At 33.0% G+C, this 12,413-nt stretch overlaps 2 protein-coding genes across 3 annotated transcripts; both read right to left on the bottom strand.

The window, feature by feature from the left end:
* Positions 1 to 1,507: 1,507 nt before the first annotated feature.
* Positions 1,508 to 7,792, bottom strand: LOC126909261 (uncharacterized). 2 transcript variants are annotated; one of them, XM_050691685.1, is made up of 7 exons: positions 7,622 to 7,792; positions 6,355 to 6,409; positions 5,376 to 5,520; positions 4,279 to 4,460; positions 2,350 to 2,470; positions 2,068 to 2,282; positions 1,508 to 1,894 (listed from the first exon to the last, which is right to left on the bottom strand). In XM_050691685.1, the coding sequence occupies exons 1-7, from the start codon at positions 7,663 to 7,665 to the stop codon at positions 1,733 to 1,735; spliced, it is 924 nt and encodes a 307-aa protein (XP_050547642.1). In that variant the 5' UTR covers positions 7,666 to 7,792; the 3' UTR covers positions 1,508 to 1,732. The 2 variants fall into 2 exon arrangements, with proteins under 2 accessions (XP_050547642.1, XP_050547643.1); XM_050691686.1 differs by lacking the exon at positions 7,622 to 7,792 and adding an exon at positions 7,150 to 7,233 and having other exon boundaries at positions 1,509 to 1,894.
* Positions 7,793 to 9,459: 1,667 nt separating this feature from the next.
* LOC126909260 (uncharacterized) lies at positions 9,460 to 10,704 on the bottom strand. The gene has a single exon (XM_050691684.1). The coding sequence runs from the start codon at positions 10,702 to 10,704 to the stop codon at positions 9,460 to 9,462; it is 1,245 nt and encodes a 414-aa protein (XP_050547641.1).
* Positions 10,705 to 12,413: the final 1,709 nt, after the last annotated feature.

Genomic DNA, 12,413 nt, shown 5'->3' with positions numbered 1-12,413 from the left:
ATATAATTCTTTTTTTTATAGATGCATGATATCCATTACCTTTCATTTGGTATATTTTTTTTTTATATGTGACCCTTTACTTGACCACAGGGGGGGATTTAAAATGACTTTAACACAACTTTTACACAAAAAATAATTTTTTTCAACTTGATTTTTGAAAATGTTTCGGAAGGTCTGACACTTTTATATATATCTTAAATTAAAGCTAATGTAATCTACTTTATTATGTAAAAAAAAATTTCGGACTTTATTTTGTCTTCACGGTGAAAATGGCTACCAAATGCTATTATTGTGTGAAAATTCTCAATTTTATTTTTTACATTTTTAACTTTATAATGCTATAACTTATTGAAAAGTGTATTGATCAATATAATTTTTTTCTTTCGACATACTTTATCTTAATCAGGATATTAATAAGGAACTAGTAGTTTATGAAGCTTTTGGAATAATCCACCAATTTTTTAAAATTAAACACTATCTAAAGACTTGCATCGAAGCGTTTTTTTTTATAGTGATTTTAATCACTGTCAGATATCATTATACTTGATTCAACAATGCTACGTCACCACTGTGCTGCGACTCCCCTGTGCTGGGTTTTTTTATAAATGAATATTTGTATAAATTTTATTATTGCTTAACGCAGTAAATTTTAGNATGTTTATTTTTTTATAAATGAATATTTGTATAAATTTTATTATTGCTTAACGCAGAAACTAAAATTTACTTCTAATGTTAACAAATTGTAATTAAACCATTTTTTTTATATTTGTAAAATAAAAAAGAAAAACCCAGCACAGGGGGGTCGCGGCACAGTGGTGACATGGCATAGTAGTGACGTGGCATAGTTGGGTCAAGTATAATGATATCTGACAGTGATTAACATCACTATCATAAAAAACGCTTCGATGCAATTCTTTAGACAATGTTTAGTTTTAAAAAATTGGTGGATTATTCCAAAAGCTACATGATCTGCTATTTTCTTATTTATATCCTAATTAAGATAAAGTATGTCGAATAAAAGAATGATATAAATATTATTTCTCATAAAAAAATTCTATTGATGTAAAATGTAAAAAATAAAATCGAGTTTTTCACACAAAAATAGCATTCAGTAGCCATTTACACCATGAAGACAAAATAATAATTTTTTTTTTCATAATATAGTATATTATATTAGCTTTAATTTAAGATAAATAAAAGTGTCAGACTTTCTGGAACACTTTCAAATATAAATTTGAAAAAGTTAATTTTTTGTGAAAAAGTTGTCATTTTAAATCTTCCCCTGTGGGACCTGCCCACAGGGTCAGATTTATAAGAAAATATACCCAATGAAAGACTAAGATATCATAGTAAAACCAATACCTTCTCAGCTTCGCATCAAAGCTATAAAATACCATTTTAGTATTTATCATTTATTCAAGTAAAATTAACACATTTATATTATAATTATGGTTGATTTATTTATAACATAATAATGTTACAATACTATTAATATAGTGGCTAACATGTTTTACAAAACTTAATAGATTATAATGTTGCAACGATGTTTGAAATTCGTATTAGGTTTTTCTTAAGGCTTTAGTATGACTTTTAGGATTATATACAGTTTATTTTCTTGTAAAAATATAGTGGCTCAATTGATATTAGAGTAAATTAAAAAAAATTATACTTCTTTTACAAATGTAATGATCAGCGTTTAATGAATTATTTTAATTATATAAGGATGTCAAAATTATTTCAACGTCTTACCATAATTCATTTGTTCAAAACCATTTATGTTTAAATTAGCAATGCAATTATGGAATGCATTTTGTGCTTGTGGTAAATTTTTGGATGACAAATAATTAATAACTTTATTAAGTTTAATACCTGCTGATGTTGATAATATTAGTCCCTAAAAAAATAACATATTCAATCTTCAGAGTGTTATAGTAATTTGGAATTGCTAAACGAATAAAAAAGTGATTTTTTCAACAATTGTAATTACTTGATATATATTTTAAAATTATATTTCATAAAACAAAAAAGGTGTATAATAATATATTTTATTGGTTAATTTTTACTTACAGAAAACATGGAATCATCTAAAACCAAATACGTGTAAAAAGCAGCACAACAATACTCTGCAAAAGGGATTTCGTCAGATCCAAAGATGAAGAATTTTACACCACGAACAACTCCATCTAGAGGAATTTTACCAGAAATCATTTTAATTATATCTCCGATTATACATTTTCGTACATCGTTTCGTTCGTCTTCTTTTAACTCTCCTTCGTGCACATCTAAAGCATAGTAAAACTATTGGCCCATTTATTTTTATTGTATAGACAGTGTATAAGGTTCAATTACTCATTTCTGACGTATCATGTCCATCAAGAGAATACATATTTATGCAAGTTCGCAGAATTTTATACGCTCGATAAAAACGCAAATTTAATCGTTTCCTAAATGTTTTCAAATGGCCCGTTATCTTAAAATAAAGATGTTTTTATAATTAAAAAGAGATATTAAAAAAACTTGTATAATGTAAATATTTATATCATAGTTTACTTAACGTTTAGTTATATGACGGGAAAGCCTGTTATCCTTCAAATTCTACGCGGGGGAGCAAGAATGTATAGTTGCTAACTAGATGTATATCACATGGACGCATTCGAGATGGGTTTGCTGCTCGCTCATAAGTCGGCGCCTGTGATACCAAACCGGCAAGTCATCGTGAGCAAAGTTGGACCGGAGGGTGGTGTCGTATATGCCCAATTGCTCGGCATACACGTATATCGCTTTATATTGTAATTGATAATTATCAATAAAAATACTATAATTTGTATTTTATATTGATACTAAGTAAATAAAATTAGTTGTCATTATAATCACACTGTTCAATACTATAATTAAACCATTCTTAACAATACTATCAAATTGTATTAATCATGTAACATTTAATATGTAAAATAAAAAGACATTCGCTAAAAACGCTGACAACAATATCCCTGGATTGTGGAGGGGGGGGGGTACCATATTACACTATATAAAGCACAAAAATCCTTTCATAGCGGCATTCGATTTCATCGTATTGACGCGACTTAAGTCGCAAAAATGTAGTCGACACTGGTTTTGAGGGTAGAGACCCGTGGGCCGTTTATTAATGAGCAACAACGGGTTAACTTTAAAGAAAGACAAATAAACCGAAAAGACGAATACAGTAATAATAATCTTCGCTTAATATCGAGGCACTTTCGCTGACGTCCACAACTCGGTGTCCAGCATGATCCTCGGCGCCAAAAAGTTAGTAGCTATAATGACGACGGTGCGGCACGTCCGGAGCCGGGGCGAACATCCTCGACGTTGTCACGCTGATAACAGGAAGAAGACTCAACGTATCATTTGCGATGAGTCGTCGTCGGCTGTGCGGCAATTGCTGGACTTTGCATCGTGGCGTATGGTACGCGGTGTTGGTCAGTCAAATACTCATAGTAGGGCGACGGCTGATAAAGGTGGCACGAGTCGTGGGGCATCGCGTATAACGAAGCGACGCGGGACCGTGTCAGTATATACTAAATCAACAATTGTCAGCCACAAACCTGTGTTGTTGTCGGCTACCTTTTTTACGTTTGTGATTTATATACGAAAAGAATTTGTTTTAATTATTTATCTTGTGACGAAATGCAAATCCAATATCTCTAATTATATAAACATATTGAAATATTTATCAAATCATCTCACAGCAATTTGCAAAACAAAAAAAGAAGCAAGTAAATTTATGTTATCCCAATTATTTGGAGTTAAGAAGTTTGAGTAAAGGATGACAAAGCAATAGATCATTTATTAAATCAATATCTTTAAGTGTTAATTTTGACTGGTTGGTTAAAATATTATACATTAGAACGTTATATGGTATTCGTGAACTGGCTCCGCCGTCTCGTTGCCTCTTAGTTAAGACATTAGAAAGACAAAAGTTTATTACACCTCGATTTCTATGTACTGCGTTTATTATTTTTATATCTACTTGTCTTTGTCGTTCTAAACCCTCGAACCATATGACTCCCAAAGAACCACAACCTGATGTTCTCACCATATAATAGCCCTACTTCTAATTTAATCATTTTTATTTTATTAATTTTTGTTATTTGAATTATAACAGTGGAAAATAGTATTAAGAATACATTTAAATTCTTGTCAATTCGCATTTCTAAACTGTAAATTATTTTTTATTGAATTGTTAGAATAATCTAAAAACCATTGAGATAATATTAATATCAGCATTTCGTTATTTTGTACCTCGGGATATTCCACTGCAAACAAACTTGAGTGGAAAATTTTACAACAATCTTCAAACTTTTCTGTAATAATAGATTTATCTAATTTTAAAAATTCAATTATTTTTTGACTCATTTCTTTTGGCTGAATTTCACGAGAAATTATATCATCTCCTAGTCTACTTAAAAATTGGTTGAATTCATCTGTAAAATTACAAATTAATAACGATAAATTAATCATACATCTGAATAACTCATTCAAAAATTAATACTATTTAAAATAAATAGTTGCAACATTAAAATACAAATAATTATATAAAATCATAAGTGTTGCTAAATGGATAGACTTTTTTCTCATTCATTTTTATGTTGGTTAAGATTTTATTTTGTATTTGTCGTAACACAGTAAAATGAAAAAGGTAAAGATCGTAAATGTGTAACTATGTAATGTGTACAATGATGAAGATGAGGATTATGTGGTGCCTGCTGTCTAGGTATTCACGTGCGTGTTGTCGTACAGCAGTCACCTTGCTCGGCTGACACTCCGGGTTAGCTGTGGGTGTCGGAAGGCTGTTGTTATAGGAAGGGAGAATAAGAGTAACACCTGGGTATGAGGTGCAGACGAAGTGCAAGACACAAGTACTCTGAAATGTTGAGGAAAAGAGTATATAGGTTAGAAAAGGAATAAACAAAGACTTTACTTTAAACAGTAAGCCGGACAGCGACAACCGAGTACTGAGACTGATGAATGACACAAGGCACTGAAGTCGACTGACCACGATGGTCAGGTCTATTGGGTTTTAATAATAATTACACCTATTGCCGATTTGGCAATAAATATTATTTGTTAATTCATCAGTCTCAGGCAGCGGATGTGCTGTCTGTATTTTATTAAAATAATTCTCACGATTATGAAAACGTGACACCATCACAATTTTCTTAAGGTTTTAAAATGATTTTTAGGATTATTAATAATTTTTTTTCTTGTAAAAATATAGTGGCTCAATTGATATTAGAAGAAATTAAAAAAAAATTATACTTCTTTTACAAATGAAATGATCAGCATTTAATGAATTATTTTAATTATATAAGGATGTCAAAGTTATTTCAACGTCTTACCATAATTCATTTGTTCAAAACCATTTATGTTTAAATTAGCAATGCAATTATGGAATGCATTTTGTGCTTGTGGTAAATTTTTGGATGACAAATAATTGATAACTTGATCAATTTTAATATCTGCTGATGTTGACAATAATAGTCCCTAAAAAAAAATTAGTTTTAGCTACTGGTTTTAAAATTCACTTTACACAGAACTTCTATAAAGTTCCTCGGTAATTAATTGGATTTCCAATAATAGTATATCGAGAGAAAGTTAATCATCTATATTATTATGATACGTTAGATACACAGAGCCCTACGCCTGTATCGCATATGTCAGCGATCGCTCTACTACGTTTACATGGTAATTGGACTGACCAACACAGTCTGCCACACGTTACAGTACAAAGTCCAGTAAGTGTCGATCGCCCGACGACGACCCTTTGCAAATATTGGTCGAGTCTGCTTCAAGTCGTCGATGATTTACGCCACTGGCTCTGGACGTGTTGCGCATCCTGACAAGATGAACCGATACCGCACCGTCGCCATCAACACTGTTACTATTGACGTCCGAGGACCATGTCGGACACCACATTTCTGACAACAGCGAAAGTGCCGCGATTTTATACGAACATTATTATTAATTGGGTTCGTCATTTCGATTTCTTTTTTTTAATAATCTTTTGTTGTTCTTCAGTAATAAACGACCCATGCCTCTGTACCATCTATATCAGTGTCGAATACATTATTGTGACGTAAGTCGTGTCAATTATAATTTCGAATTTATCTATGTACTCTTCAGATAGTAATAGACATTTAAAATTGCTAAACAAATAAAAAAACTGCCGTTTTCAACGATTGTAATTTTGATATATTTTCGTAAATATAAATTTTTATATTGTTATATATCATGTTAAATTTGTTCTACCATTAAAAAAAAAATGTTGTATAAAAATATGGTATAATTATGGTAATTTATGAGATTATTTTAACTTACAAAAGACAGAATTATTTGAAATCTCAAATACATAATTTTTGGCAAATTAATTGACCTAGAAAAAAATTTTTCTATTTTTAATATTAATGATTTTTAAGATCTAGAGAATGAAAAAGTTTTAAGACATAATTTTAATTAGCTTGGTTCTTATTTAGTGTTTCAAANAGACATAATTTTAATTAGCTTGGCTCTTATTTAGTGTTTCAAGCTATTCTGCAGTATTATACCGTAAGATAATTAGCTCCTGATTTGATATGACCAGAAATTTAAGTATAAAATATTTATAATTGTTTTAAAATTGTATAAAATTAACATTTCACTGTATAAAATTAACAATCTAACATAATATAATAAGTTACAAGTTTAGGATGTAAGAAATGATAGCAGAAAATTAACTTTTCGAGTAAAGCAGCACAACAAAGAATTATTATTGTTAAAAAAACAAAATAATAATTAGCTTTAATATGAACTACAAGCAATTTAATACACGTAGTACTAAGGTAGTCTTTTATTTAAAAATTTAAAAATTTCTTTTTTAACACCCCTCCAATTTTTTTTTTAGTATAAAAAAATAATATTCTGAAAATTTTAAGTAATTTGGAATAATTTAAGTCGAGTAGCACAGCATTTTAATGTTCTGACCTCGAATTTTCTATGAATATTCTGTAAAACGATAAAACAATGTATATTACAGGTTGTCAAGTAATTTTTTCAATAAAAGTCAAGATACAAAAAAATCTTATGTAAAGACATAAGGTTCATGTTTTATTTTTAAAAAATTATTGAATATTTTACTTGTAATAACAGTATATTGATAACACAAAAATAATTATAAAAAATTAAATAAAATTTAAAAATAGCTTTTTCTGAAAATTTATAAAAAATTAATAATATTAAAAATTTAGATTTTTTAATTAATAAATAAGAACATTTTAAAGTTTTCATAAAATAAAATAAAATGAAATACTATAGAAGTGGAATATGTCTTTTATGTTTATATATATATGTATATGTACTAAAAGTTTTGGGATAATGTTGATTTATTACTATTAGGATATATATTTTTGTGTTCAGACAACATTTGCAATAAGTATCTTTTTTTATCTTTTGTTAAAATATTGTTCTAATTTTCTATTCATTTTACGATTTTTTCGTTTATTATTAAAAAAAATACAATATAATGTTTATCGTATTAAAAGTTATAACAGTTATCAGTTATATGTATTCCGTTCTGTATATATAATGTATATTGTAACAACATAGTTACCTGAATAATTGACCAAATATTTGATGAGAATAATATAGTTGCATGTATTTAGTTTAACAAGTAAATTGAATTCGTTATTTTTTAACGATTTATATATTTTTGTTTTTCAAGGGAAATTTATTTTTAAAAAAGCTAAATATCAACAATCGAACTTTTACAAATAGAAACCAATAATAGTTTTAAAGTAATTTTTCTTTTAAACAACTTTTTTTGAACGTTATTATTATTTCATCATTAGTATAGATTTAATCCTAATAACAATAATCTATTGTTATTAGACGATGAAGTAAATATTTATAAACATTTTGTAGAATTGTTGTATTATTAACTTTGTATTAGACTAAAAAAAAAACGTTTTAGTATATACGAAGGAATGGATTGAATTGTCGGGGAGGGTACCCCGGGAGCACTGTGGATAATCTCATTTTTGTGTAGTAAGATTTTGTTGAAATAGTTCTGACAATAAGTCTATATCGTCGTGTATTGCTTTATTGTACTTTTAGTGTATTCAAGTTTTATATGACTAATCCCGTTTTGATTATTACGATTATTCTATTACACCTGACTCGCGCTATGTTCGTTTCTTGTCGGCAGCGTGTTCGAACTCCGATACCCTGATGACATCCGAATTTACCGCGGCGTCCCCTCCATTCCGATAAGAGGGGTGCGGTGCCGAAAAAGTGCCAAGATCGTTGGCGGTATGTAACTCGTAAGGGCCGTTAGATTCGGTGTTTTGCGCAACGATCGTGATGCGTGATATGTTGTTACCGGATAAAAATTGCGTAGGGCGCGTTTTAACTGAAACGTCGTTTAAAACGCTGCGCCCTGTTTGGATTTGTTGTTGGCTGAGGGGGCGGACTAATTCCCTCCTAGCCGATTGCCGTTTCCCGATACCGACGGTCTATTTGGGCATTGGCGATGCCAGTGTCGCTCGCTGCAATATCGGCACGGGGATGGCGGTGCGTCCGCGTTTGCATAATCTGCTCGCTGTCGGGCCGCTGGTTGAGCAGTATGCCGCGGAGGCAGTTCGGCTGGCTGTCGGGTCGTTGGTGGAGCGTACCGAGGAGCCGCGGTCTTATCTACGCTGTGCGCTATCTCACGTAGATCGGCGAAAGACGTTGGGTGCATTAACCGTATTGTTTCGGCGTGATCTCTAACTACTAAAGATCTTCGATAAATTAAATAAAACGTAAAAGAATGAAAAAATAGATATGCGTATATTAAATGTACGCGAGCGGTGCGCTTTACAAAGGTAGACTAACTGATTTAAAAACCGGACAACTATGCAGCCGCTGAACAACGATAAGATAAAACAAAAATAGCTACACTTATTGTGTAGGCCTAAACACACCGCCCGCCTTGAAATATTTGTTTCAAAGTAAAAGATAACAAAAAACAACTATAATCTAAGAACAAATTTCGCAACAACTAAAAACGTAAAAGGGAATACATAAATACAAAAAAAATTAATATACAAATAATCATTAGAAACAAATTCATTATGGAAAAATTAATGATTAATCCCACGCGGGATATGACACATATATATATTACAATAACTACGAATTATAAGAAATTTAAAAAAACTACAAACTGTTGCCTTCAAAAGGTAACGGACATAATAACCTGACCGCTCGTGAAAACTCGCCGACGTTAGTACGGACCTTTGCTGATCGTGCCACGTTGTCATCGTCACAGTATAATTCCATTACACGCCCAGCTTGCCCTTTGAGTGGTGGTAAATTTGTCTCTTTTACCAAAACAATAGTTCCAATTTGTAACTTAGGCCCTTTCGTGCTGGACCATTTGGTTCTTTCCTGTAGTTGAGATAAGTACTCTTAGTGCCATNCCTGTAGTTGAGATAAGTACTCTTGGTGCCACCGTTTCCAAAGTACTTGGGTGTAATGAGAGACTATTCTCCACCTATTTAAGTGAGTAATAGGCGTGGTCGTCTCGTCCTTTTCCGGTATGGCAGTCATTATATCGCCAATTAAAAAATGACCTGGTGTGAGATAGGTTAGATCAGCCGGATCAGAGGATACTGGAGTTATTGGTCGCGAGTTAAGTACAGCTTCCACTCTCGTTAGTACAGTTAATAATTCTTCGTACGTGAGCCGAGCTTTTCCCAAAACGCGATATAACAAACTTTTCATACTTTTGACCGCAGCCACCCAAAGTCCACCGAAATGCGGTGCACGGGGTGGTATAAATTGACACTCAATTCCTTTGTCCGCTGNTATAAATCGCCACTCAATTCCTTTGTCCGCTAGATGAGAGAAAACGGATCGCTGATGTTCTGGGGACTGGAAAAGTGTGTACACCTCCTTTAAATGCCGACGCATGCCCACAAAATTTCTTGTGTTATCACTGTAAATTATTGAACTTTTGCCACGTCGATCAAAAAATCTGTTCAACGCCTGTAAAAATGTCTTCGTTGACAAATCGCTCACGAGTTCGATATGTATCGCCTTTGTCGCGAAACATACAAATATGCTGATGTATCCTTTGTTACATGGTGCCTTACGATGCAAGCTCGTTCTTATCATGACTGGACCCGCAAAATCTACACCACATATGGCAAATGCTCTTCCACTCTGTACCCGTGAACCAGGCAGACTCCCCATGATCGGTTGTACTATTTGAGGTTTCAGTTTAAAACAATTAACGCAATTGTGTACTATAGTACGAGCCAAACTTCGCGCTTTTAAAGGCCAGTAGCGCTGCCTAATAGAGGCCACCAAGGCTTGAGGTCCACTGTGCATCAAATCCATGTGTTCTTTACGGAATAATAATTTTGTGTAAAGACAGTTATCAGGCAATACAATTTGATGTTTCTGATTGTCATTTATCCCCATAGCGTATTTTAAACGTCCTCCGACGCGTATAATATTATCCCCATCAATATATGGACTAAGACGCAGTAGTTTACTTTTTTTTGACACATTCGCATTTTCACTATTTAACTCTCTCAATTCTTGCCGAAAATGTGCGCGTTGAATTATTTTGATGATTGTCGTATTTGCTGTCTCTAGTTCGTTTACCGTTAACGGCCCATTATTTTTATCACCTACTGCTCGATTCATGTTATACCGCCAGCGTAAACAATACGCCGTCACTCTGATGATAAATAATAACGACGACCTTCTAGATAACAACGAATAACATTTATCGTGCGCTACGTATGCAACAGTCGTAATTGTTGTTTCGCCCGTTTTTTTGGCTTCTGGTATATTGTTTGTACTACTGTATTGTACACATGACTTCGGCCATTTCTCGTACTTCTCCTTCAACCAATGGGGACCGTCCCAACTAAATTGAATGCACCACAAACGTTGCATGATAATTTTTGCAACAACTAACACAGGCCCGATCAAACCAAGGGGATCAAAAATTGTGGCTATATTCGATAAAATTGTTCGCTTTGTTATATCGTTATTATTTATTATGTTTTCACTTAATGTATATTTAAATGAATCCGATGGCGGATCCCAACACAGGCCTAATATTTTCGTCGTGTCGTTATCGATAATACGCGGACCGTCACTATCTTTAATGTGTTCGGTAGGTAATAAACTACTTATTAAACTATTATCGTTCGATGCCCATTTCCGTAAATGTAGACCGGCACCTTTCATTACGGCAATAATATTGTCTCGTAATGTTAACCAATCATCCACATAAAAATCGTTAACTAATGATTAACACGCGTCAGGATACTTACTGAATTCACATTCAGCTACCTTTTCTAGGGATTGGTTATAATTGTCATTCATCGTGAGGAAAATCGCCGTTTGTTGATTTATGCTATTGAGTTGATTTTCCGATGAACCGGCAACCACCCATCCGAACTTTGTTTCCTGAAATACAGGACCGCCTGGTCGTGACTTTATTTTACCTGCAGACATTAAATCATAGAAGTGACCCGCTCCTATTAATAGGTCAATTTTCTGTGGCACGGTGAAACGCGGATTCGCTAAGACTATAGCTTTCGGAACCACGCAGCTATCATTTAGTCGGATGCCTGGTAGGTTACTCGTAATGTTCTTAACTACTAAACATGACAATGTTACTGAATAGTCATTTAAACGGGAGTTGGCTGTAACCATTACTCGAGATTTAATTCTTTGTACGTTTCCACCAATTCCTTGGACGCCTTGGTCGATATGGGTTTTCGGTAACCGCAAAATCTGTGCCATACGTTCGGTTATAAAGTTACTTTGTGATGCAGAATCCAGTAACACGCGACACTGCTCCCATTCACCACGATTACTGCTGACCAAAACAACTGCGGTTGGTAATAATATCGACGTAGCAGCCGGTTAGCTAGTATGTGCACTAACGGTTACTAATTCATTTTGAACTACTTGTTCTGACTCGCTATTTTCCGAATTTTCCGTTAAGTTTGTTGCTGAGTTGGACTCTGACTGATCGGTTCGTGCACTTAAGTGTAAAAGTGTATTATGTGGCTTGCCACACTTAAAACAACCTCATTAAAACATTTTTTCTTAGGGAGTGCCTGTAGACAATTCCTGCATAAATTGCGCTCACTAATGCGCTTAATGCGTTCAACTACGGACAAGGCCAAAAGACTAGAACATCGATACACCGAGTGATTTGAGTAACAATTAAAACATTTTTTGTCCAAATTTGTCACCGCATAAGCATTGCTCCGTACCATAGATTTTCTGACATCTTGACTATGGGTAGCCGGTGCTGTTGCGTTTCTCTGATTTATGGCTTTAGATGATTCGATCGCTTCTAAAATTTTAAACCGTTTTTCTAAAAATTCCAC

The sequence above is a fragment of the Daktulosphaira vitifoliae genome, unplaced genomic scaffold (genome assembly GCF_025091365.1).
Source record: "Daktulosphaira vitifoliae isolate Bord-2020 unplaced genomic scaffold, ASM2509136v1 Scaffold_214, whole genome shotgun sequence".
Taxonomy (NCBI): domain Eukaryota; kingdom Metazoa; phylum Arthropoda; class Insecta; order Hemiptera; family Phylloxeridae; genus Daktulosphaira; species Daktulosphaira vitifoliae.
Note: the sequence above shows the minus strand (reverse complement) of the source record. Positions and strands in the feature narration are given on the sequence as shown.

Bases quoted from the DNA above. Each gene is read 5' to 3' on its own strand.
- LOC126909261 (XM_050691685.1), bottom strand. From the start codon at position 7,665: ATGCAACTATATTATTCTCATCAAATATTTGGTCAATTATTCAG. The intron at 5,521-6,354 runs GTAAGTTAAAAT...ATTTTTTTTTAG, and splicing joins TTCAAATAATTCTGTCTTTT to GGACTATTATTGTCAACATC. The intron at 4,461-5,375 runs GTAAGACGTTGA...GTAATTTTACAG, and splicing joins TTTTGAACAAATGAATTATG to ATGAATTCAACCAATTTTTA.